The sequence below is a fragment of the Aspergillus costaricaensis genome (assembly GCF_003184835.1).
Source record: "Aspergillus costaricaensis CBS 115574 unplaced genomic scaffold BO79scaffold_18, whole genome shotgun sequence".
NCBI classification, from domain to species: domain Eukaryota; kingdom Fungi; phylum Ascomycota; class Eurotiomycetes; order Eurotiales; family Aspergillaceae; genus Aspergillus; species Aspergillus costaricensis.
This window is the reverse complement of record NW_020291818.1, coordinates 80,653-104,957: the sequence shown is the minus strand read 5'-3', so window position 1 is coordinate 104,957 and position 24,305 is coordinate 80,653. Positions and strand designations below refer to the sequence as shown.

At 50.5% G+C, this 24,305-nt stretch overlaps 8 protein-coding genes across 8 annotated transcripts; 5 read left to right on the top strand and 3 right to left on the bottom strand.

The window, feature by feature from the left end:
* Window positions 1-3,103: 3,103 nt before the first annotated feature.
* BO79DRAFT_20123 (uncharacterized protein) lies at window positions 3,104-8,178 on the top strand. The gene is made up of 4 exons (XM_025681554.1): window positions 3,104-3,463; window positions 3,589-3,691; window positions 3,753-6,611; window positions 6,681-8,178. The coding sequence occupies exons 1-4, from the start codon at window positions 3,261-3,263 to the stop codon at window positions 8,085-8,087; spliced, it is 4,572 nt and encodes a 1,523-aa protein (XP_025538815.1). The 5' UTR covers window positions 3,104-3,260; the 3' UTR covers window positions 8,088-8,178.
* A 542-nt stretch (window positions 8,179-8,720) lies between these two features.
* Window positions 8,721-11,048, top strand: BO79DRAFT_238073 (putative nucleotide-sugar transporter). Its single transcript, XM_025684772.1, has 4 exons — window positions 8,721-9,152; window positions 9,208-9,284; window positions 9,348-10,226; window positions 10,289-11,048. Exons 1-4 carry the CDS (start codon window positions 9,069-9,071, stop codon window positions 10,560-10,562), a joined length of 1,314 nt encoding a protein of 437 aa, XP_025538814.1. The 5' UTR covers window positions 8,721-9,068; the 3' UTR covers window positions 10,563-11,048.
* Window positions 11,049-11,398: 350 nt separating this feature from the next.
* On the bottom strand, window positions 11,399-13,400 carry BO79DRAFT_287941 (putative sterol o-acyltransferase (APE2)). Its single transcript, XM_025688639.1, has 6 exons — window positions 13,239-13,400; window positions 12,740-13,183; window positions 11,978-12,682; window positions 11,667-11,922; window positions 11,571-11,612; window positions 11,399-11,513 (listed from the first exon to the last, which is right to left on the bottom strand). Exons 1-6 carry the CDS (start codon window positions 13,355-13,357, stop codon window positions 11,487-11,489), a joined length of 1,593 nt encoding a protein of 530 aa, XP_025538813.1. The 5' UTR covers window positions 13,358-13,400; the 3' UTR covers window positions 11,399-11,486.
* A 987-nt stretch (window positions 13,401-14,387) lies between these two features.
* Window positions 14,388-15,641, bottom strand: BO79DRAFT_287940 (translation initiation factor eIF2B subunit alpha). Its single transcript, XM_025688638.1, has 2 exons — window positions 15,498-15,641; window positions 14,388-15,431 (listed from the first exon to the last, which is right to left on the bottom strand). The coding sequence occupies exons 1-2, from the start codon at window positions 15,533-15,535 to the stop codon at window positions 14,417-14,419; spliced, it is 1,053 nt and encodes a 350-aa protein (XP_025538812.1). The 5' UTR covers window positions 15,536-15,641; the 3' UTR covers window positions 14,388-14,416.
* A 178-nt stretch (window positions 15,642-15,819) lies between these two features.
* Window positions 15,820-17,536, top strand: nuf2 (kinetochore-associated Ndc80 complex subunit NUF2). The gene is made up of 4 exons (XM_025679723.1): window positions 15,820-15,996; window positions 16,053-16,313; window positions 16,385-17,299; window positions 17,354-17,536. Exons 1-4 carry the CDS (start codon window positions 15,895-15,897, stop codon window positions 17,465-17,467), a joined length of 1,392 nt encoding a protein of 463 aa, XP_025538811.1. The 5' UTR covers window positions 15,820-15,894; the 3' UTR covers window positions 17,468-17,536.
* Window positions 17,537-17,590: 54 nt separating this feature from the next.
* Window positions 17,591-18,322, bottom strand: BO79DRAFT_195931 (uncharacterized protein; the record flags this gene model as incomplete). Its single annotated transcript, XM_025681167.1, has 1 exon — window positions 17,591-18,322. One exon carries the CDS (start codon window positions 18,320-18,322, stop codon window positions 17,591-17,593), a length of 732 nt encoding a protein of 243 aa, XP_025538810.1.
* Window positions 18,323-19,344: 1,022 nt separating this feature from the next.
* Window positions 19,345-20,916, top strand: BO79DRAFT_195926 (MCT family MFS transporter; the record flags this gene model as incomplete). Its single annotated transcript, XM_025681166.1, has 2 exons — window positions 19,345-19,590; window positions 19,651-20,916. 2 exons carry the CDS (start codon window positions 19,345-19,347, stop codon window positions 20,914-20,916), a joined length of 1,512 nt encoding a protein of 503 aa, XP_025538809.1.
* Window positions 20,917-21,476: 560 nt separating this feature from the next.
* On the top strand, window positions 21,477-24,203 carry BO79DRAFT_174184 (AP-3 complex subunit beta). The gene is made up of 3 exons (XM_025679722.1): window positions 21,477-21,573; window positions 21,650-21,807; window positions 21,876-24,203. Exons 1-3 carry the CDS (start codon window positions 21,534-21,536, stop codon window positions 24,117-24,119), a joined length of 2,442 nt encoding a protein of 813 aa, XP_025538808.1. The 5' UTR covers window positions 21,477-21,533; the 3' UTR covers window positions 24,120-24,203.
* Window positions 24,204-24,305: the final 102 nt, after the last annotated feature.

Sequence of the window (24,305 nt, the reverse complement as noted above, 5' to 3'; positions counted from 1 at the left end):
ATTTGGTTCAGTGTCTGCAAGGTAGACACTCACTTTATTGAGCTAGCAATGGATAGACCGGAAAGCAACAACCGGAGCGTAAAGATCAAGTATTGTAGGACGGTCCTTGTTACCGCACTTCCATCCGCACAGACAGAGACAGCTTGGTTCAGACTCCTGTTGGGATTCCTACCTACTTGAAAAAAAAATTATTTGGACGCAGGAACATCGATCATTTCAGTTGACATGACTTTGGCTGTAATGCAGTGGACCCAAGCTGAGAATGATTGCAGTTAGTTCATCTGACTTCAGCTCGCCCTCTTTGAATATTAGTGCAGGTTATCTACTAGTAGACTGCTATCTATCTAGTCCCTGGGTAGGCTATCGTCCCACGGAACCAGAGGGATTGCCAGTAGTGGGGCATTTGTACACACGCGCCTCTAGAAAGTCCGATTGAGTAGCGGTAGGAATTATGGATGGAACCAGGCAGCCGCTTTCGTAGTAATACTCATAATTATACAGAAGAGACATCCTCCCATTTGGTAGACCACTTAACGACTCGGTGGATATTTCGTCGCTTAAGGTGTGAGGACATCCGTATTCAATGCGGAAACATCCAGACAAAAAAAGAGACATTTTTATTTCCAAAGGTTCATGCACACTAATTGGGTGAAGGTATGGGTGGAGGGGGGAGGGGACCTGACCAACCGACTACTCCTTCAGGCTGTGTACTACGTACTACTAACCAGAATGGTCGGCCCCTGTGCGGGATATTGAGACCATTGGAAGAGTAGGGTGAAAAAAGAGGAAAAAAGAAAAGAACAGGAAAAAAAAAAAGAAAGAAAGAAATGAGAGGAAAAGAAAGAAAAAAACATGAAGCATTGATTCGATGCGGAAGGTCTGCGAAACCAACATTTCTTGGCCTGACAGACCTTGCGTCCCTTTCAGCCAGTCACCCGGACCAGGCCAATACGGTACTAGTAAGTAGACGGATAGTTAGTAAGTAAGTAGTAAGTAAGTCGGTAAGTTAGTTCAAGTCACCTTCAGTCAGTCATTCAATCAATCAGTCAAGAGTCAGAGCCAGTCATGATGAACTGAAAATGGGCAGGGGAATGGTACCGAGGAAAAGATGGCCCGCTTTGGTCGTCCCCCCATCTCTGCAGCCGTCATTTGCACGACACCCAACTCTGTTTTCTTCTATCTTGTGAGGAAGAATCCATGGATGGAGACTGCGTCAGAAGATAGAAGAAAGGGACAGTCAATACATTGACTTATTGGATGAAAGAATAAAGAAGAGTATTGATTCGATACAAAGTACTAGTTAGTCATTTAGTTAGATAGTTACTTCTACTTAAGACTACATACTGGTAATGATTCTTTGGAGAAGTATCTATTGCTTTTACTTACATCTCTTTTTTTAAAATACCAAGCGACGGGAAGAGGGTGTACCTTAAGCAGGCAGCCCACTCTGGACCTACGGCAAGTAGAAAAGATACCCACTTGGTCCTAGTTGAGGGACTAATTAAGTTTCCCTAACCTTGCCCGACCGACGACGAGCACCAACGGGCAGATCCCCAAGAAGGGCCTTGGGAAGTCTAGTACCTGTTAGTCTGGCTCCTCTCGGCCACACTAACCCAAACTCGCGCCTTAGGCACACCACTCCCATCAATTGCTCAATTACCTTACCGTTACCATCACCCAAACTTAGACTTCCTTAACCCCCAGCACAGCATCGCCTGCCCTCCTCCTCCCTCTTGCCCGCTCGTTTTCTCCCTCCTTCAAGCGGGATCTTCAACATTTCTTGCCTGCTTCCTCCTCCTCCCACCTTCAATCTCCCTTAACCACAACCCCCCCTCTCTATCTTCCTCATTCTCCCCTTTGTTACCCATATATTGGGATTTGTCGAGGTTATTATATTCTGTTGTTATTTTTTGTTTTTTCATATTTTCTTTTCAAAAGATTTCCCTTCCTTTTTTTATTATCTTATTATTTTCGATTTCCTTTTCTTATTATATTTTCCTTTTTCTTTTTGTTTTTTACCCACTCAATTTTACCTTCTTCATAACCCGGCTATTCCTCCCTTCCTAGTCTAATTCCCTGGTTTCGCGATCTCCGCCTTTCCCACCCTCTCACTCACTCTCTCTTTACCACTCGAGTTTCTCAGACCGATTCCTCTCTGGCTGTTTATTTCCTTTCTCATTGACCACACACCCCTCCTCTCTCTCTCTTTTTTTTAAACTATTGCTATTACTATCACTATTCTCTTCGGCACTTTTTTTTTCCTTTTTCCTCGTCTCATTTTCTCTACATCTAATCCTGCCCTCCCAGCTGACACGCTTGTCGAACACGCCACCGTGCAGCTGGTTATCGGGTTACCTGTCTTACTGTAAACTCAGGTATGATGATCCCCTTCTTGACTCTAGCGTCCTCCTCTTTCCGACCGTTCGGCTTTTTGCGCACTTCTGCATTCATTCACTGCCAAACCAGAACGCTGGAAATTTACTGCCCTGCTGGATGCTTTTGCCTTTCTCTTTCTTCTCTTCTTCTTCTTCTTCGTCTTCTTGTTCTTCTTTTGTAATATCGAAGCAACATCCTAACTTGTTCATTTTTCCTTCTTCCCGCTTAGGTTTCCGAAATTACCTCGTCATTTCTCCCCGTCCTGCCACCCATCTTCCCAACTCTTAGAGCCCCGGGAAGCTCCATAGTCATCGAGACGAACGGCTCTGCACTCACTGGCCCAGTGCCACTGCAACATCCCTGTCACTGATCCAGCATCCACCGGACTCAATCCTGCTTAGTCTGACAACCCCCCCCCCAAGCCACTCCCCCCGGGCATCTGCCAACGAAACCGCTCTGTCTGAACACTGGTGCCCGAACGCCTTGTTTCCCTGCTGCGTTGGTCCCCCGTGTTCTACCGCCGTCCCGTGCTTGTTCCTATTGCTCGTCTTCTTTCGTTTCACCCCCATCTACCTACCTGGATTTACAGCGAAAGCCCACGCCGCAACCAACTCAACAGTCTCGGACGCGATCAACCTGCGACGAGACTCATCTGCATCGTCTTCCCGTTTTCCTTTCTCTCGTGCCCCCTCAGGCCCCACCGCCGGTCTCATCCCACTTCTCTCTCGCACCGACGACGTCTGCTGGAAGAGCGCCCGTCTACTTTGACTTACAATTTCGTCTATCGCATAGTGTAGCGCTTGGCATTGACGCCGGCGAATGCTGACACCCACGGACGGCTTGCGCGGACTACTCCTCGATCCCCATTGAGGGGGGTTGTTGACATGAATCCGGCAAACTTCCCCAATGTTGGCGGGGCCATGAATGGCGGAGTTAAGCCGCATGGCCAAATGCAACTTCCGACAAAACCTGAGAATAACCAAATAATCCTCCAGCAAGTCGCACAGGCGCTGCAGGCACAGGGTCAATATTCCGGTTGGCGAGCGGATGTTCCCATCAGAGAGCGAGCACTCAAGGTGTACCAAATGTAGGTTCCCACCATGCGCATCCCTGTCGTCACTAACCTGACTCAAATAAATTCACTTGCACCCCTCCCCCTCCTTTCATTCCCTAAGAAGTGGCTGGTGCCTACGCTAATCCATCACCTCCTAGGATCACCTCACTGCGTTTAATCCAGCCTCGTATAGACATGCAGAATGCTGCGCATGCTGCCTTGACCTTCGAACAGAAGGCATTCAAAGAGGCTGGCCAGAAGGTAGATACTGTTACTTCCCTTTACCTTGTGTTACGTGGGCTCTAATCATGGCGTCTCTCAGGCCGATTACGAAAGGGAATGCAATGAGAAGCTCCTTCATATTCGCGATACTCGTGCAAGACAGGCAGCGGTAATGCAAGGTGGGATGATGCCCCAAGGGCAAGCTATGGGAATGCCTGGATTGGGACAGCCGCCATTCAACCCGCAAATGAATCGCCCCGTGCAAGCATCGCCTTTGCCCGGACAACAGCAAATGTCGATGGGCATGGGTGACATAAGCCAACAAGCTGCAATGCAACACCGCCAGCAAGCGCAGCAGCAACATCAGAACATATTACAGCAACAGCGCCCGCAACAAAAACCTGCGAATGGGGCAGCGCTTTCGGACGATTTAAACACCCTTTCCGCTTCTGAGTACGAACAAGTTTGTCGCATAGCGAGTCAGATCATCTCGAAGACCTCGCCAGAGGATCTCGAGAAAATCAAGATGAACCTGCAGAACATGACACCCGAGCAGCGAGGGTATTTGCAACGGAAAAACATGGACCCGATCACTTACTTCTTTCGCTCTCAGGCGCTCAACCAGTTGAAGAGGTTCAAGAAAAATCGGGGTGATATTCGCCCGCCAGGTGCTGGGGTTGATCCCAACGGTGCCATGATGGGCGACCCCATGATGAACACACAGCGGCATATGTTTCAGAATATGATAAACGCACAACGCAACTCCTTCTCGGTAGGCAGCCAGCAAGGCTTGGATCCGTCATCGTTCATTGGAAATGTTGAGAACATCCAGGGACAACAGGCCGATGGGTTGCGCTCTCAGGAGGCAGGCCAACTTGTGGTGCCCGCAAGCTCTTCCCAGATGAATCAGCAACCATTCACGACGCCGCAGAATATGTTCCAGGTCGGACAGCAGCTTGGCCAGGGCGCGCAGGCAAATATAAACGGCTCTGGAATAAGCCCACAGTTTCTAGCCCAGCAGCATGTGCAGAATGCACAGACTATGCCGCAGGATAGATCTCAACAAGCATCTCAGTTCCAGGCGCAGCCACAGCCACAATCCCAGTCAGCGCAAGACCAAGCACGGGTGCAAGCAGCTGCCAAAGTACAATTCGCAATGTCTCAAAACCAACCTGGCGCGCGAATGCAGCATCAAATGTCCCAACAAAGCCCGGCTATGCCCATGTTGAATCGGCCAATGGCTCCAGGTCAGATTTCTCCGCCACAAGGAACAGCGCAAGTCCGGCCTCCGTCCCGACCCCAGGGAATGGGACAACAGCCTGGGAACGTTCAGATGAACGGACAACCGTCTATGCAAAGACCACAGATTCCACCTAACCTCCCCCCGCAAATCCAGGAGCAACTCAATTCGATGAGCAACGAACAGTTAAGCGCATTTCTCATGAACCATCAACGGCGTGCGCTGGCAAACAACCAGGCCCTGGCTAGGGCAAACGCCTCGCAGCAGTCCATGCCCATGCAGCAGAATCTATCGCAGTCGGGTCAAGGCCAGCAGATGATCAATGGCCAAATGATGAACGGCCAGATGCAAAATGGGCAGAACCTACGAGCGTCTCTTAATTTGCAACAACAACTTGCGGGAATGGGTGGTGCCCAACAGCCTAACCAGATGCTGCCAGGTCAGATGTCCGTCCAACAGCGACAGCAACAGCAGCAACAGCAGCGCCAGCAGGATCTCTATAAGCTTCAACTTCTTCGTGCGCATAGCGGCGGTATGGAGATGTCTCCCGAACAGGTCAAAGAAATGGATCGATTGCACTTCCCGCCCGCGATATTGAGCAACAATCCGAACATCTCCTCGGCTGTTCCGAAAAATATCAAGACCTGGGGTCAGCTGAAGCAATTGGCGGCCACAAGCCCGCAACTGCTGGGAGGCGCCGACATCACGAAGCTGCTGGCGTTGCAGAAACTCCATCTCGCTCAGATTCTTGCTCAGTCCAAAGAGAATGCTCGCAACCCCGAACAGGGTGGACAAGGCCCTTGGATGCCGACACCGTTCCAGGGGCAGCCGCAGCCTTTGATGAACCCACAGCTCCAAGCTGGCCAGCAGCAGATGCCAATGAATATGCCGGTTATGCGTCCCATCTCCGCGCAAGATATTCAATTGGCCCGCCAGCGTTTAGGCAGTCAGGTGCAGAACCTGAGCGATGATCAACTCCGCGAATTGCTGCATAGAAACCGACAGAAGCAAATACAGGCGGCCCAGAGTCGAGCGGCCCAGGCTCTTGCCGCCCAACAGGCACAACAACAATCTCTATCAGCACCGCAGCCCCCGGTTACTGTGCCGCCCTCCATGCCTCAAGTCAAACCGGAGCCGCAGCCCTCACAGCAAACGGCGCAGCAGCCCCAGCAAAATTCGACTACAAAGGCTCAGGCCCAGTCTGTGCCGTCTGGCAAGAATGCGAAAGGGCCTGTCGCAAAACAGGCACAGAAAAGGAAGTTGCCACATGATGAGTCTACAGAATCTCAGCCCACTCCAGAACAGAAACCCGCCCCTCCCGCTCCTTCTCAGGCGGGAGCAACCCCTACACAGGCAAAGGCGAATATGCTTTTCACTCGCGAGCAATTGGCTGCTATGACGCCCCAGCAACGCGCACAGTTCGAGGCACATTTGCGCCGGCAGCAATCTCAGCAACCTCAAGGCCGTGTTCCCATCAGCAGAGCGCATGCAGAGGAACAATGGAACAAGTTGCCAGAAAAGTTAAAGCAGTTGTACAACGAAATTGCTAGAAACACTCCTCCAGGGGAGCCTGTATCCATTACGCCAGAGCAAAAGGCAACCATGGCGCAACAGCTGCGGGAGATCACTGACTACCTAAGTAAAATGGATAATCTTATTCAATTTCTGGCTACTAAAATTCCCGGACAAGAGAAGAATGTGCACAGTTTGCTTTCAATGGTGAGTTATGCGCTTGCTTTCCCTTTCCATTATATGTGCGGTTCGTTCATTACTGACGATGCTTTCCAGCGGGTCTACTTAATGAGGCAATTCAAACCAGGGCCTGATTGGACTCTCAATGACCAGTTCACAATTTCGCCACAATATCTGGGGCTCTACACTGGTTCCATCAAGAGGCTGTTCCATACCATGATTGCGCGCGTCAACCAACAGATGCCAGGCCCACGGTTTAGCGTCTCTCAGGGAGCACCTGCGCAACAGGCCAACCAACCCAACATGCCCGCCCTGAACGCAAGCAATCTGCAGCAATTGCAACAGCAGGAGGAAGCACTTCAGCGTGCCCGCCGAGCCTCCAGCCAGACTGTTTCTGGCGCTGCTGCCATCCCCCAAGCCCCGTTTGGAGCGCCTTCTCCTCAAGGTGTTCCCCATGCCTATGGCCCGGGTAGTGTTCCTCCGGAACAGCTGAAACTTCCTCCCCCCAAGAAACGCAAGCAGTCCCAAACCGGAGCTACACCCATTTCTGCGGCGCCAACTTCCAAGGCGCAGGCAGGAAAACCGGCCGATGCACGGACGACCGGTGCAGCCTTGGGTGGGGCATTTAAGTGTAGTGTCCCCGAGTGTCAGCATCACTACCAAGGGTTGGCGACGCAAAACGCCTTGGACAGGCACGTTGCAGAGGCTCACCAGGTTGAAGAGCCCATTGAGAACCCGCTGGAGTTCGCTTTGGAGAGCTTCCGCACCTGCCTCGTGAAGGACGAGGATAAGAGTGGGGCTCCAGACCTGAAGAGCATCCCGCTTGTAAATGGTAAGGTCGCTGCAACCTCGTCACCTTCAAAGCACGAGGTTAAACTCGAGGCGGCCACTCCAGTGCCCACAAGTGCGGCCGCCATGGGGCGAGCTCCCAGCCAAGTAGGACCAAAGCCTAGTTCGCCAGCATCGAACCAACAATTGACGCCTCGCACGTCCACCGCCAAACCGGCAATGCCATCTCCCCTCAAGCCAACCGCCGGCAAAGACGGCAAGAAGGAGCCGGCCAAAATGGCTGAGCCAGGGCCCTCTGCGGACGCAACTCCCCAAGATCCATGGGCAAACAGCGCGATCTCTCTCGACGCGATACAGGATACCTTCATGGAGTTCGCCGATGACGGCGGCCTTGGATTCGGTGCTATGGATGAATTCCTCAACCCTGAGATGTTTACCAACACGCAAGCGAAAGACACACCGGATTCTGTTGAGACTGGCCTCGTAACCCAAACACCCAAGGATACCGAGCTTCCGAAGACGGATGATCTTAATGGTAAGACCGAAGGGAGTGAGGGCAGCTGGCTTCCAGCGGATTGGATTACCTTCCCAGGCCGGCTAGAAGATGGAATTATGATGACGGATCCATGGGAGGAATTTGATTGGGATCTGGTCGACCGCAAAGACGGGGCGATCAACGTTGACGATAGCGGCATCGCGATATGTGCGATATAGGCAGGTAGCCTGTGACGAGAAGCTTTTTATGATTTGAGCCGGCGAAAGGCGTGCGGATTACTATGTCATTATGGCATGGACCACGAATGATTATTGTACATTAAGCCGAGGAGGACTTGTCACTTCTAGTTCGTGACGTCTTGTGTGTTTCTTCTTCTTTTTTTTTTCTTTTTTTTACTTTTCACTGGTCGGTATTCTTCTGGCGCGGCGTTGGACGGAGCGAGTGATAAAAAAAAGAGGGTTTATTTGCTGAGTCGCCCTGGGAGCAAGGCTCTCTCGGGGGATGGTTTGAAGAGTGAGAACCGCCACGGCCTGGAGAAAGAATTAGGGCTGAGGAGGATAACTGGATGTGTATGCCATGGCTGTTTTGAAGCACCATCTAGTCTAGCTTTAATTATACCAATATTCCATCTGTATACATCTCGATGCATTGCATACTTAGTCCTTAAACTAGAACTAGAGTTAGTTAACTAGTCACTTTGGATTATCCGTATGTATGTCAGCCGTAATGATACGCCCCATACGGACCCGTGACAAGACCCACTCCGGGATCAGCTGCCGATAAGGTTAGCCTGTCCACCTAAAAGCTGTGGCTCTTCTTCCCCATGAACTCTCCCTCCATCTTCCACCCATCATCCTCGTCTGCTTTGTTCCGTGTTTCTCCCATCGATTATCCTCGGTCTTCCAGGATGGGTGCTCAATAGCTCCCTGTTTGCTAGCTTCCTTCCGACTATCAATCTCGTCATTCGACTTGAATGTGCCTTGAATTCCTTCTTGCCCTCCCACCCATCGTCAGCTTCTCCGGACTTGGCCAACTAACCCACTCCCTCCCTCCCTGTGACCACCTTATCACTCCACCCACGTGAGCCACCGAGTGGCTTATCTATCGCCCTTAGTACCTCCCCTCTACCTCCTCCCTGCTTTGTACTATTCAACAACTACTCCTTTTGTCCCTCATATTCTTACCACACTCGGGGCATCATGGCGAATAAAGCTGCCGTTCCATTCCTGGTGACGATGATGCTCGTCACCGGGGTGTGCAACACCATCCTCAACAAATACCAGGTCTGACTTCCCTACTGTTCTATGCCACACACCTCTTCGCTCACCCGATGAACAGGACATGCAATGCGTCTGGAATTGCGACTCGCCCTATCCCAAATACCGTCGCACCTTCGAGCAACCTGTTATCCAAACGTAGGCATTCCCCTCCTTGCCCTAGTCTGCATATGTCGGCTCACAATCTCCCTTGGATGGCAGTATTCAGATGTTCACCGGAGAAATGGGAAGCTGGCTGGTGATTCTCATGACCTGGCTGTATCAACGGTATCTTGCTCCGCGCTTGTCCAACAACTCTTCGCCTCTTCTAGCTGGTGGTTATCACCCTGTCAACAATACGGAAGGACTCGACGATGAGGAAGATTATACCATCAGAGGGCCAGAAGCTTCAGATGATGTCACGAAGCCCGCCACGCTAGCAGACGGTCGCGTTCACCTTCGAGGATACAAGATCTTTCTTCTTGCTGCACCAGCGTGCTGCGATATCGCGGGCACAACTCTGATGAACGTCGGGTTGCTCTTTGTTGCTGCCAGTGTCTACCAGATGACTCGTGGTGCCCTCGTTCTATTCGTCGGCCTCTTCAGTGTTCTTTTCCTCCACCGCAAACTTTATCTCTATCATTGGTTGGCGCTGTTCATTGTGGTCTTAGGCGTTGCTCTGGTCGGTCTTGCAGGTGCCCTCTTCGCCGACAACCAAGGGCACGACGTCACCCAAGGAAGTGCTGCCGCCGTAGTAACCCATGCTATCCGAGAAGTCCAGGCAACAACGCGGTCTCCGGAAGCACTGAAAGCTGTCGTTGGTGTGCTGCTTATAGCCGCAGCCCAGATATTCACTGCGTCCCAATTCGTTCTGGAAGAGTGGATCTTGGAAAACTATGAAATGGACCCCCTCCAGGTCGTTGGCTGGGAAGGTATCTTCGGGTTCTCTGTCACCGTCATTGGCTCGATCATCTTGTACTTGACCATCGGACGTACGGAGGCCGGCCGCTACGGCTACTTCGATGCGAAGGAAGGATGGAGCCAGGTTTTCCATAACCGAGCAATCGCCATGTCCAGTTTCTTGATCATGATCAGTATTGGGTGAGTCTCTTCCTAACACCCCTCCTTATCCGTCAACAACATACCAATCAAGACAATCTCAGCGGATTCAATTTCTTCGGTCTCTCCGTCACCCGCACCGTATCCGCTACTTCCCGCAGCACTATTGACACCTGCCGGACCCTCTTCATCTGGCTCGTCTCCCTCGCTCTGGGCTGGGAGACCTTCAAATGGCTACAAGTCGTCGGCTTCGCGCTCCTCGTCTACGGAACCTTCCTCTTCAACGACATTGTGCGCCCGCCGCTCAAAGCCTGCCTTCCTAGTTCTCGCCGCGACCAAGAGATTCTTCTCCCTGAAGAGCCGATTGAGCATATGTAAGTTGTTCGGCTCACTTCATCTTCGCATGATACACATCACACACCCAACTCGAAACGAAGAGTACGTCATCTTGATCGGTGAAGTCACGTGTCTCTTGTCCTTGACGGACCAGACACCGCTACAGGTTTTGTTTGATACTGGATATCTATCGCTCTCGCAATACAAGTGCTTCATGTTCTAGGCATGGGCATATCTCTGTCATTAGTTGATTTTTGGTTTCATTATCGGCGTTTCAGTTTTGGCTGTGTTGCTCTAGGAATACAAATTGGATTATAGAGGCAGGTACTCAGGCATGAAGCCGCTGGTGAGTGGGGTTTGTTTCTGGGAAACAATATACAGTATCTCTTTTCTTTGGTCTTATGTTCGATTGGGCTGTGTGTAACTGGCGTCTCTGAGATTTGTTGGCTTAGACAACGAGTCATATACTCGGAATGTGGGTATATAGAGAAAGTAGTGGTCGTAGTACTAGCTCGGTATAGCTGAATCCGATCGTTAAGAGTATCCAGATTCCACCTGGTTACCCCTTCATATTCTGTATCTAAGCTGTTTGCCTAAACCCATCAATATAATAGGTGTTATAGTACATAGGTCCATCTATAGAATTAACACTTGGATAGATCAATCTATAATCTTCCTCTTAACGCAAAAAGAAACTGTCTTTAAACAGAAACATAAGATGAAATATGCAATTAACCCGACTGATGATATACAATGCCAAACCAACAAGCAGGGTATATAGAATGTAAACATGTATATGTGTATGGTAGTATATATGTAAAGCGAAATGATAAGACAAGCTCAAATGATAATGTACGTCGAATATGGTATGTTACAGACTCGGGATAAGATGTTGGTGGTGGTGCTAGGTAGGTCGCGGGGGAGATTTGTAGCCAACCGCTAACAGGGCTTTTGGGCTTCGTGCGTCTAGACGAGGACGTAAAGCGCACACATCTGTGGTAGGTTAGAGTTGATCGAGAACTCCGGGTGTGAAGTTGTTGGTAAGCTTACCAGTGATAATCCGAAAATCATAGATAGCCAGAAGAAGAGGTTCTGGATTGAGTCAGTATTTGGTTTGGGGCACAGTATTCAGGAGGGGAAAAGTACGTTTAGTGTTGTCTTTCCACGGACGTATTTGGACTTCTGTACCGCAACGATAGGTAGCTGGAGCATCATCGCTAAGAAACCGTAGCCGCGGAGCTTCTTGGTTATGCAGCTCATGACTAATTCGTGGGCAATGGCGCTGACGAGGAAAGTGATAAACATGGCGACCGGCTTGGAGAAGTTCGATAGCGAGGGAAAGTATACATGGCGGCGGAGGAAGTGGTGAACGGGGATGTTCCATTCGCGGGAGAACTCGAGCCTGTAGCCAAATTAGTCGCCATCATCAAAGAGGCTTTATAAGCTTTCCCACTAACCAGTCGCATGAATTCCACCAGTCTGAGTAAAAGTGACGATCAGCGAAACAAGTTAGTTCCGCGAAGGCGCCCAAAACATATTCGAAGATCACCAGGAACACAAGAAGAAACGTGACCATGAAGGGGAACAGAAGCATGCTGATGGTCTCCGCGAGAATCAGGGCTTTTTCGGCCGCGCTTGACACCTTGTGCAATTGGATGTTGGCCTCTGTCAGGACAGGGAGGATAAACTCTTCGCTTGTCAATGTCAATAGGAAAATGCATCCGAAGATAGCCAAAGTCTTCAAGCCGATTTCGATCCACCGTCTTTCCTTGCTCCGAGGATATTCCAACTCGTAGCAGAGAGTGGGGCAGAATACAAAGTCGACATAATTAACAACGGTAAGATTCTGAGGATAGGTGACGTTTCCCATAGGAGAGGTGAGCTCTGTGGCCAAGTCCTCGCGCAATTCAGCGATCGACTCGGAGCGCGCATGGTGGCTCGCACGCCGGGCTACCGAGCGTCGACGGGGGGATGCATCTGGGTAGGGGATTGGCGCTTCCAATGAGACTTTCCCTGGCTTGTCGAGCGACGCTAGTCGACGCTGCGTCTCGCTCAGATGACCATTGTAGAACGCATAGGAGTGCACCTTCATCAGAATGGTTAGAGTATGAAGGGTGAAGAAGACCTGGGCCGTCCAGGTCCAGCGCATCATAAACGGCCAACTACGAGCCTGGTTAGCTGCTGCATCTAGCCGAAGGTACAGTGAGATGCCAACTTACTTGATCCATAGAATGGCCCAGCCTGCCTCGAAGATGCTTTGCACGACCATGCCACCTCTTCCCCAGCGCATCAAGCTACCGCTTTTTCGTATGAGATGGTGGAGCGGCAGGACCACTGCGCTACTGACCACCATGGCCACGTCACTGAACCCCATGGACCACACGTTTTCTGACAACAGGCTCCATACTCTGATCCTCAGGGGATAGCCAGTATCCTTGATATTCCGAAGCATCGTAGTAACGACCATGATAAACAATGCAATCCAAAATAAGGTATAGAAGCCGCGGAAGTCGCGGTACTCGCTGCGCGGGTCAAAATGGGATACTCGAGGAACATAATCGATTGTATAAAATATTCGAGTCCGGGCTCGTGCTTGCTTTCTTGCTGTGGAGATTGAATGCGCGGAGGGGGGAGCATCGTCGGGGACCGGGGTTGAGCGGCCACTAGTAAGGAAAGTTAGCACCAGCCATTCTAGTAATTCCGTATGCAAGTACTCACCTCGAATCAGCTTTATCCAAGGGGGAAATTGCCGTCAAATCGTCTAGATTCTTCGACCCCGGAACGGCACGGGGCCGTAGTAAAGGGGAGCCATTAGGTGGTTGAACGGCCGAAGACATGCTGCGGGCAGGGACAAAAGCAATAGGAGGAATTCGTCGGTTCACATGGATCCAAGGAACCGGAGAGCCAGCACCCCAATAGTTATATAGATAGACGAAATCTGACACATGCAGAAAGCTGACACAGACAGGAAGGGGGGTGAGTGCTGGACGTTTGAGGGTGGATCCTATAGCAAAAGACGGAGTATGACCGCGGGCTGGTAAGGCTGGCTCGTGCAGCGGCCGATCAGCAGAAACGAATACGAAACTGCGCGCAGACAAGGAGACGTAGGGCGGAAGTCTTTTGCGATCGACGGTATCAGGTGTACAGGCTTAATGCAGGGAGTAAGACGGATGACACCTCATGAACAAGGCTTGGAGCGTGGTACAGTAAGAAAATGAAAGCCAATGGCGGCTGCAGGGGGCTAGATAAACTACATGGTAGGAGTTCATGAACAAGATGTCCATCGCGGAATGAAATCATAGGGGGAAGCCATTACGGAGTACTTCCAGCCTAATATGGCAAGTCCGTTGCCTCCTTCACCGCCTACTGCCTTGAATGTTGAATGAGGATAGCCTCGGCAGAATCCCCCGCAAACTGTATAGCTTACAATACAAATACAAACAAACATACTATGACGCAAGTATAGAGCAGTTGCATCACACGCTTCCAATGTCTCACGTAATTTATAGGCAAGAATGATGACTAGTAGTCAGCTACATCTGCCCCTTAAGACAAAAACCTCACTAACGCGGTGAGGTGTACTAAGATTATCTTAGTGTGGCATGAAACAACGGCGGCGGGTGTGGCTGTGAATAGCCAATATGCCGGGATTCGGCATTTTGTATATTGGAAAATAGTAATTGCTACGGTCCTTGTCGGACTTGTAATCCTAGTTCTATTCAGCTGTTATTTTCTTTGAGATTTGCAGACAGATATCACATTGCAAACCAATAAACACCTTGAGTATCCGGAGATATCATGACCTTAACGCCAATCCGCTTCATTCAGTTTTTAAAAGACATCACAAGCTCCACGCCTCATGCCTGTATGGAAGGGCGCGGAATGGAAATAGAAAATTAGAACCAAATCTTGATCAGCTCCTCACTGACTGCACTTGGCGTCAAGACACCGCTGTCGGTAATCAAGGCAGAGATCAGATGGGGGGGAGTGAAGTCAACTACATCAGCACTGTCTGCCGTTTTGACGGCCTTGGCAACAGCTGCATCCGTAGACAAAGCTTGCTGTTGCTTCGCCTCGTCGGCAACATCTTCTTCAGTCTTGAAATCGATCACGCGCTGCTCAATCGGCAAATCATACTGGCTGAGCGGGTAGATACGGACGAACTTGTGGCTCTCCGCCACAACGTAGAAGGGTTTGCCCATAGCCTTAGCAAGAAGACCGATCTGGTAGGTTCCCATGCGCGACACGATTCCACCGTTTTCAACCACACCCTCGGCACCGACAATGACAGTGTCGGCCTTGCCCATCGAGTATGCAACAGCCGACTCCGGGATCGTAGCGACAGGAACACCCTTCGCCCGGAGAGCGCGCACAGTCTCCATACCCTCCGGCTCATCGGAATGCGCACCAGTACCCTTCGCCGATGACAGGACATAGATCACCTTGAACCGCACTGCCGATGGGCCGCCCTTCTCATCCGCAGCCTTCTGTAGCAACGAAGCGACAACTCGCGATCCTCCGTTCGTCAAAACTGTGCTTCCATCGCGTACAAAGCCTCGTCCAAACGCCGCGATCTTGTCTCGACTCTCCTTCGCACGCCTAATGAACAACCGTCCGTTGGACAGAAGATGCGCCCTAATCGCGTTGAAATCACCTGCGGGCCCGAGCTGTCCGGGTCTCTGCAGGGTAGTGATCAGGTACCGCTGGAAGAGGTCGGTTCCAGCGGAGAGACCAATGGGGTTCGGGATTGACTGTTTCAGGTGTGCAGTAGATTTCTCGAGAAGGTCGAGCGTCTCGGATATCGTCGAGGAGGGAGAGTTTGTAAGGAGTAGTACCAGAGCTTCGATAGCTGCAATTGGCATAGTCAGGTCGGGGTCGGAGCGGAGCAAGTCATTGTAGGTCGCGACAATGCTGGAAAGAACAAAGATTAGCGATCCAAAGGACTAGAACTTCCTGGATGTGAAGTAGGTGACTTACTCGAACGGCTTGGCGGCGGCCGATGTGGGAGCTGCCATGATGTCTGAAGAACGCCGAGAAGCGATAATACTCCGAGAAGTTGAGAGCCGTGAGCTGGAAAACCTCGCGTTCACAGCAGGAAAGCACTCTCTAACACTGGTTCACTGTCCACAGGTAATTCCGCTGTGGCCGCCGCAAAGAGTCATCGAAAAAGGGAAGCGTGGAGTAGGTTTGCATTGTTTGTCTGTGATGCCCCTCTCCCACCGCGCTAATCCGCTTCTGGTTGCCATGCGAGTCCTGCGCAGTAAACAATCATCATAACATCCATCGAGCGGGCACCAATCTCGCCACCACTCTGCCTTGGCCGTGTTCGAGTGATTTCTGTAGCTCATCGTCTTAGCTTGGACTACGAGGAACAATGGCGTACGGCAGCCGAATGAGCCAGCAATTCCATGGCTCCCAGCAACACCACAATAGAGGTCGCAAAAAGGAGGATGATAATGATGCTCTCATGCGCCTGGTCAGTTCACGGTCGAACAAGGCATCTTCGCTTACAATATCTAATACTGCTAGCAGCCGGACAAGGAAATCGCAGGATGCATTAATGACATCGGCATCCCTTTCACCGCCGCCGACTTGATCAAGCCAAACCCGCAACAGATTCAAATGGTCTTTGAATGGTTTGCTGAGCTCCTCATGAATATGACACGCGAAACCGTAGAGCCAGCGATGCGAGCTGCGGCGGACGATATCTGCGGCGACTACCCCGACATCGTACCTACTGACACGCGCAACCTCATGGGGTTCTTTACCAGCTTACGGCGGTTGATGATGGAGGTGCGTATGAACCCGCTTTACACCGAACCAGACGAGCTCAGTCGGATCTAACTTGGCATACGGCGATATAGTGCGGTGTCAATGATTTTATGTTTACCGATCTCACCAAGCCTACGCATGATCGACTCGTCAAGATATTCTCCTATCTCATCAACTTTGTTAGATTCCGCGAATCTCAAACGCCCGTTATTGATGAGCACTTCAACAAGGGCGAGAAGGTCAAATCGCGCATTGACACCCTATACACGGAGAACCAGGAGATGGAGCAGCGCCTCGAAGAAATGCGCCGGACTATGAAGGCCAACGAGGCACAAGTTAAGGACAAGGTACGACGTAACGACGAGTTGAAAGCGCGACTACTCGAACTGCGGCGCAACCAAGAGCGAGTGGCCGAGATGCTAGAAAGAGCCAAGGCGGATAAGGCAAGACGGCAAGCGCAACTCGAGGAGAAGACAGAAAGGGTCGTTCGTACGCGGCAAGAAGTTGAGAAACTGCGTCCTTATGTAATGGAGAGCCCCATTTCTCTCCAGGCCTCGTTGAGTGAATTGTCGGAGAATCTCCTCCGCGAGAAAGCGCAAATCGATGCGATGGAAAAACGAGCGAGGGCTCTGCAAACATCATCAGACACGTTTACGGTCGTTAGTAACGACGTGCAAGCCTGCGTGCGCCTTCTCGAAGATATATCCGTGGAACTGCAAAAGGAAGATGATGAAGAGTCAAGGGCCTCTAGAAATAGAGAAGCCATTTCCGAGCGAGGGAACAATGTTAGGGAGGTGGAGCAGACCGAGAAGTTGCTGCAGCGGCAGCTGGCACGATGGAATGAGAGGATCGAGGCTCTACGAAAGAATGCTCAAGAAAAAGCGGAAGTAGCGCAGGCGCGTATGGAAGAACTCCGGGAGGTCCAGAAACAACTTCGGGAGGAGCGAGCTGAAAAGCAGCGCGACATGGAGCGGAGGAGAATTCGGATCGAACAAACTGAGAAGAAGGTAAATATCTCTTGTTTTCTTTGGCTTTACACACTTTACTAATTTTTTCCCCAGATGGCCGATCTCAAGGAGAACATCGAGAGCGAAATTCAAAGCGCTCACGATGAATATTTGAAGTTGGAATCACATATCAAACTCTATATCACGGACATGGAGAAATGCCTATAAGTTTGGGAATTCATTACGGTGTCAAATCGGGAGTTTAGGGCTGGTTCAAGGATACCCGGTTGATTATGGGGGTTTACATTGTCTTATGTTACATATCTTGCTCTATTACTGTCATTCAAATCGTCAGACGTCTATGATTGTAGTGTCTGTAATCGGAGCCTCATTATCATTAAATTCGAACCACCGCTGCACGACCCTTTGAACTGGCACTCCACCCCCTCGATACGAAGTATTTTCTTCTCCAACCCGCACAGAGCTGTTCAACAGCGGCACCTGCGTATGCCATGACACCTCCCCCCTCCCAATCCCACTCCCAACCCCCGTAGAATCACCAACATCTCTACATTCACACAGCACAAGATCCATCCCCCCTCGGTCCGCCACCTCCACCACCGCCGCAAACGTCCTCGACAACCCCTGAGCAGAGAACTCCGAAGTAGGAACATGTAAAGCCAACGGGTTCAAGATAGCCATCAGAGGTGGTGGTTGTTTCGTCTGCCTTCCCTTCTCCTCGGCAGTAGTAGTCAACAACTCTCGCTGCAACCCTACTCCATCTTCCGGCAATCGTATCACAGACAAATACGCTCGAAGATGTTCCAGCGTAGGGCAGTACACTAACTTAATGCTGCTTGATTTGGACAGCACCCCGATGGTGTTTTTAGTAAGTATGTGGTTATGTTGATTGTGTTCTTCAGTTCCGGGGCCTGAGGCGAGTAGTAATTGCTCTAGGAATTGTTCCTTTGTTGAGCATATGAGTAGTATTGTGGTGGGGGCGTCTTGGGTGATGATGTGTTGGAGGAACTCTGTTATGCGGTCGCTGGTGGTGTAGATTTGTCGGGTTGGGGGTGGGGTCATGATAAATAGTACTAAGTGGTGTTTGATTCTGTGGATAGATTGATAGACGGTTTGTTACTATGTAGGTGGATGGATGGATGGATGAGTTGTGGAGTGCATTAGCGCTGAGCTATCTACTTATGACTAGTAGTCTAGTAGTCTACCTAGTGGTTGGGTTAGGATTTGCAGAGGGTGGTTGAACCGTTTGATGTGGCGCTTCTGATTGGTGCTTTTAATTGCTACCGCAGCATCTATAGTACCGTAGAAGAGGAAGGCTCGTTCAGATCTATACAACGTGCCCCAGTTATTATCAAGTTTATATGAATTTAATAATGCAGCTCCGTCAGCTGCAATTGGTTGACCGTTTACCTGTTTACTTGAACTATATCCAGTTGGTGCCGAGAGTCAACTTAGATAATATATCAGACAACAATCACATGCCACCTAGTAGGTCTAATTGGAGCCTTCCCTTACTCTACCTAGTACGGCTAGTGACTATCAGCGCTTACCTGCTCCGTCTATTTGGTCATACACTAGTACTGTTCATGTCATCTTTCTTTCTGGGCATTGAAGACAAGCAGAGGGTGTGTCCTATCAGCATAATGAGGCGTGGGAAAGTACTAGATTAGCTTCGAATCAAGAAAGGTTATAGCAACTGATAACCGGAAGACACTATAGTAGATGCCTCCACACTTAATCTAAGGTTCCATCATAACTGGAGACTATCTACAGGGGTGTATAGATAGCCTTATGCACGCCGAGCTGGTGTACGCAATTTCTATGTTAGTCGGACAGTTACACTAAGTGCAACGATGGTATGACTCAATCGGAGTGATAGTCAACTAGATCCCTGTCAATTACTTTGCCAATGTCTTCTTATATATGGGGCTGATATAATCATATCTCAATGGGCCTTCTCATATCACTACTTATGTATCTAGTAGTATGTCATTCAATCGAAGACAAACTGTGGCATCGCTTCCTCTTCATTCTATTCCGTATTATAATCTTTTCAAGCCCTCCTGCTGGTGACGAGCAGAGATATGCATTCTGAGAAGGGCGGTGACTCAAGCTACACGATGACGGCGGCTGTGCCTGACCACGATGCCATTCATCCTTCTACTGACTGTCCAGAGACGGTGCTATCCAAAAATGGCACAGCCGATGACAATTTACCCGACCCCGAACAGACTCAATCATCAGCACCCATAGAGGTTGACGGTGGTTATGGCTGGATCTGTGTGCTGTGCGTCTTTCTGGTCAATGCTCATACTTGGGGGATCAACAGTGTAAGGCCTCACTCATGGTCTTCTAGACAAGGCTTATTTGCTAACTCTTGTCGCAAATAGGCCTATGGTGTCTTTCTGGCCCACTATCTGGACACAAATACATTCCCAGGAGCATCAGACCTAGACTATGCCTTTGTCGGAGGCCTCTCCCTCAGTATGGCTCAATTCATCGCGCCAGTCGCAACAATCACGACTCGAATGTGGGGGACAAGAGTTACCTTGATGATCGGTATCACATTGCAGACCGCGGCATTGTTGGAAGCGTCATGGGCGGGTCAGATATGGCAATTGTTCCTCAGCCAAGCTCTGCACTTTGGATTTGGCATGGGCATGCAATTCAGTGCTACTGTTGGCATTATTTCTCAGTGGTTCACCCGCCGTCGGCCCCTTGCCAATGGTATTGCAACGGCTGGATCGGGAATCGGAGGCCTTATCTATTCATTGGCTACAAGTGCCATGATTCAGAGATGGGGTATTGGCTGGGCTTTCCGCATCCTGGCAATCGTCTCCGCTGCTGCATGCGGCTTCTCTGTTATCATTGTAAGGGATCGAAACAAGGCCATTGGGGCTGTTCAAATCGCCTTCCATACAGAGCTTTTAAGAAGACCAGAGTTCCTGCTCACTTTGGCCTGGGGTTGCTTTAGCGTGTTGGGCTACGTGGCCCTTCTGTTCTCCATTCCCGACTATGCAACCACCGTAGGCCTGACCGCATCTCAAGGCTCAATTGTTGGTGCCATGTTCAGTCTTGGAGGAGGCCTTGGGCGACCTGTTATAGGGTACGTCAGCGACAGCTTTGGACGGCTGAACACCGCTCTTGCTTGTACCTTTTTGGCTGGCCTGTTTTCTCTCATCATCTGGGTCTTTGCCAAAGATTTCGGAGTCCTCATCTTCTATGCGTTGATTAGCGGTCCTTTTGCTGCGACCTTCACGACTACTGTAGCTCCAGTTGGCGTGGAGGTTGTGGGATTACAACTCTTGCCATCGGCATTGTCGATCTTCTGGCTTTCAGTCGTCATCCCGAGCACATTTGCTGAACCGATCGCTCTTTGGCTACGCACCGACAACGGAACTAACTTCCTGCATGCCCAGATATTTGTTGGCTTCATGTTCATGGCAGCATGCATTTGCCTCGGACTTGTGCGAGCCTGGAAGGTATCAGCGCTTTCCAGCTCTGATGCTGACGGCGATCCTCTCAAGCAGGAAACCCAGATCAGGGACGATGATGCCGTGCCGCGAGAGTCCGTTGTGGGAACGGCGAGCAGCGTGCCTAGTATCACAAGTAAAGCGAAGATTGTGAATGGATTATTCACGATGGCGAGAGTTTAAATCATGTAGACCAAGATATCTGGGATGAAGGGGTCACCCTACTTCACCATTCTATGGATAGGAGCCAGTTAGCCAACTTCGTGGCTTCAGGCCATGATCCATCACCTGATGTTAATATATGAGCAGGTTTTGCTAGACTTCGCTGATCACGTCATCTCTATTCAGAATATTGCTTCCTCCATATCAAAACACGACGTAAAAACAACAAATGGAGTTGCCATGCTCTAAAGCGACTTCTCAGTCACACAGACATGACGCCGCAAGTCATAAGCCTCTCCCATCGAAGGCCGTCGAGACATCTGGTTGTTTACTGCAGGTAAAATTAATAGTAAATTCTATGTAGAAATTAAAAATATCATTGATAAAAATGATATATCAAGGGGGTGAACGATAATAAGTCCTCCTAATCTCCTGCTTGGTGATGGTTACCGAGATAGCAAGTGGGATTAGCGGATGATGGAAAGTAGCCGTAGTTAAGCACGTTACCCAATCGTCATGTCAGCTGCCCGCCCGCCGCCGCGGAACTCCCAACTTCCTCCAGCTCCCCTCTATTAGGGACACCCCCCTCCCCAGGTCTGATCTGTTATTGCGTCTATGCGAAGGACCTCGGGGCCAAAATGGAGACCATTTCCAGAATATCCACGATGCTGGAAACAGGTAATGTCACCGCGGACAGTTGCTCGCCAATTGTCCTCCGCATTTGGACAAATCAACTAACTGATCGTGCGAGCAGCTCGTGAGCTCACCCTCGAAGCAGCCCAATCAGCAGCCCTGAGTAAGGGGTCTAGCACGGGTTTATCGTCTCGGAATCTGGCTACTGCTCACATCAAAAAGCTTCTGGATAGTCGGAATGACCGGGAGGTCCTGGATGGCATGCGCCGGGTGATTACGGTAAGGCCCCGAGATGCCTAAATGCAAGAATCCATTGTCTAACGCTCTTTTGGTTTTGCGCCATATAGTTGATGTACCGATCCGAACCCTCCCTTCCTTTCTTCTCAGCTGTGGTCAAAAACGTGGCTAGTTCGAATCTTGAGGTCAAGAAGTTGGTCTACATCTATTTGGTCCATCATGCGGAGGCGGAACCGGACCTTGCGCTCCTATCTATCAATGCCATCCAGAAGTCGCTTACCGATCAGAACCCCCACTCGCGGGCTATGGCGCTTCGTACAATGTCCGGAATCAGAGTACCAGTCATCAGTCAAATTGTGTCCCTTGCAATCAAAAGAGGCTGCGGCGACATGAGCCCACATGTTCGCAAAGCCGCAGCACTGGCAATCCCAAAGTGTTATCGCCTGGACCCGAGTACACTCCCTCAGCTGATTGGGTATCTTACTACTTTGCTCGGTGATAGCCAGTACTTTGTCCTCGGGCCTGCTGTCGCCGCTTTCCTAGATGTTTGTCCGGACAGAATCGACCTCATCCATAAGCATTACCGAAGCCTTGTCAAGAAGCTCGTTGACATGGACGAATGGAGCCAACTCTCAACACTGCGTCTTCTGACCTTTTACGCCAGGAAGTGCTTCCCTCGCAAGGTCCAGAAAGGCAAACAGGCAGTTTCTAAAGGCTTCTACGAGGACGATAAGGCGCCGGAGAGCAATGGTGATGATAACGAGCATGAAGTGCTTGTGCTGGATCCTGATCTTGAGTTCTTCTTGCGTACTTGCAAGCTGTTGCTGCAAAATCGCAACTCCGCTGTGATTGTTGGCGTTGTCCGGTGTTTCCTTTACCTCGGCACTCCAGAGTATCTCGATGCCGCCGTTGGTCCTCTAGTTGCGCTGGTTCGGAGCCCACAGGATACGCAGCATGTTGCGCTATATAACATTGTCGCCGTTGCCCTAAAACACCCCAAGCCGTTTACGAAATACACTACGCACTTCCTGGTCCACGCGGTAGATCCGCCTCATATCTGGCGCCTCAAGCTGGAAGTACTCACTTTACTCTTTCCCCACTGCGGGCTGCACTTGAAAGGCGTGATCCTCAGCGAACTGGAACACTTTTCTCAAAGCTCGGACCCAGACCTAGTGCGAGAAAGCGTGCGTGCTATAGGACGCTGCGCACAGAGTGAACCTCGAAGTGCTGATCATTGTCTCCGCGTTCTTTTGAGTCAAGTTACGAGTCTGGACGACAACCTTGTTTCAGAGTCGTTGACCGTTATCAGACACCTCATCCAGCAGGACCCACCTTCACACGAGAAGACAGTGATTCAGCTTGTCAAGCATTTGGGATTAACAAAGAATCCCGATGCCAGAGCAACCATTATTTGGCTGGTCGGAGAATTTGCCGGTGTGGCGCCTGAGAGAAATATTGCGGCCGATATCCTGCGCATTCTGGTACAAGACTTTGCAAATGAATCCGAGGCCGTTAAGCAGCAGATCATCCTCCTGGGGGCTAAGGTATATTTGCATCATCTGTTGCGAAACCCTCCAAAGGAGGTGCCGCCACCAGAGCCCAAGCCTGAGAAGATCGTCAACGAGTGGACGGAGAACGAAGAGGAGCGGAAAGAGGATTCAGGCGACGAGAAACCGCAGAGTGATGAACCCGAAGAAGATAGGATGACGCTGCTCTGGCGGTACCTTCTTCTCCTTGCTCGATATGATCCTTCCTACGATCTCCGCGACCGTGCCCGCCTATACAAGGCTTTGCTCGCTTCTCCTTCTTCTACACAACTGGCTAATCTGCTATTACTTGCCCCAAAGCCTGTTCCACATGCCCCAAGCCCGTCAGAAACACGCAAGGACCTGCTGATTGGCTCCTCGACCCTCGTTGTTGGTCCCGACGCTGGAATGCTTGGTTTGAATGGCTATCAAAGCCTCCCTGAATGGGTTGAGTCCGGACAAGAGCCCGACCCACGCCTCCGAGAGAACGATATTAAACCAAACGTGGTAGAAAAGTCCTCCTTGACTGCGGGCGAGCGGCTTGATCGAGCCCTTAAGGAGCATGAAAGTACCGCTGCAACTTCGGGCAGGCAACGGGATGGTCGCGGAGTAGCGGGTGCCTCCTCAGCGAAGGGGAAGTCACTCGACCAGTGGCTTGAGGAGCCCGAGACGGAGACTGAGGAAGAGACAGAAACAGAGGAAGAGGTAACCGACTCTGAATACGAGGAAGTGACGGACGAGGAAACGGACGAAGAGGAGGAAACAGATGAAGAATATGAGACGGATGAAGAAGAGCAGGGGCAGAGTGCAGGACTCTTGAAGCAGTGATACCCAATTGGAGAGATGGGAAGAGCATTTTGTACAGATTAGCTGCATAGACCAACTTGATATACTTCCAATTCTAGATGTGACGGCCTGCACTCCGTATTCAAATACTTCACTCTAGTACAGAATATGGGTGCTGGCAGGAGATCTTTCGTACCTCCGGAGCACCAGATCTGAAAGCCATTATGC

Coding starts and splice junctions, on each gene's coding strand:
- BO79DRAFT_238073 (XM_025684772.1), top strand. CDS start 9,069: ATGGCGAATAAAGCTGCCGTTCCATTCCTGGTGACGATGATGCTCGTC. Junction 9,285..9,347: donor GAGCAACCTGTTATCCAAAC/GTAGGCATTCCC, acceptor CTTGGATGGCAG/TATTCAGATGTTCACCGGAG. Junction 10,227..10,288: donor TTGATCATGATCAGTATTGG/GTGAGTCTCTTC, acceptor AGACAATCTCAG/CGGATTCAATTTCTTCGGTC.
- BO79DRAFT_174184 (XM_025679722.1), top strand. CDS start 21,534: ATGGAGACCATTTCCAGAATATCCACGATGCTGGAAACAG. Junction 21,574..21,649: donor ATCCACGATGCTGGAAACAG/GTAATGTCACCG, acceptor TCGTGCGAGCAG/CTCGTGAGCTCACCCTCGAA. Junction 21,808..21,875: donor GCATGCGCCGGGTGATTACG/GTAAGGCCCCGA, acceptor TGCGCCATATAG/TTGATGTACCGATCCGAACC.
- BO79DRAFT_287941 (XM_025688639.1), bottom strand. CDS start 13,357: ATGTCTTCGGCCGTTCAACCACCTAATGGCTCCCCTTTACTACGGCCC. Junction 13,184..13,238: donor TTGGATAAAGCTGATTCGAG/GTGAGTACTTGC, acceptor TTTCCTTACTAG/TGGCCGCTCAACCCCGGTCC. Junction 11,613..11,666: donor GTGGAAAGACAACACTAAAC/GTACTTTTCCCC, acceptor GACTCAATCCAG/AACCTCTTCTTCTGGCTATC.
- BO79DRAFT_20123 (XM_025681554.1), top strand. CDS start 3,261: ATGAATCCGGCAAACTTCCCCAATGTTGGCGGGGCCATGAATGGCGGA. Junction 3,464..3,588: donor GCACTCAAGGTGTACCAAAT/GTAGGTTCCCAC, acceptor ATCACCTCCTAG/GATCACCTCACTGCGTTTAA. Junction 6,612..6,680: donor TGCACAGTTTGCTTTCAATG/GTGAGTTATGCG, acceptor GATGCTTTCCAG/CGGGTCTACTTAATGAGGCA.
- nuf2 (XM_025679723.1), top strand. CDS start 15,895: ATGGCGTACGGCAGCCGAATGAGCCAGCAATTCCATGGCTCCCAGCAA. Junction 16,314..16,384: donor TACGGCGGTTGATGATGGAG/GTGCGTATGAAC, acceptor ACGGCGATATAG/TGCGGTGTCAATGATTTTAT. Junction 17,300..17,353: donor TCGAACAAACTGAGAAGAAG/GTAAATATCTCT, acceptor TTTTTTCCCCAG/ATGGCCGATCTCAAGGAGAA.
- BO79DRAFT_287940 (XM_025688638.1), bottom strand. CDS start 15,535: ATGGCAGCTCCCACATCGGCCGCCGCCAAGCCGTTCGA. Junction 15,432..15,497: donor GCCGCCGCCAAGCCGTTCGA/GTAAGTCACCTA, acceptor TGTTCTTTCCAG/CATTGTCGCGACCTACAATG.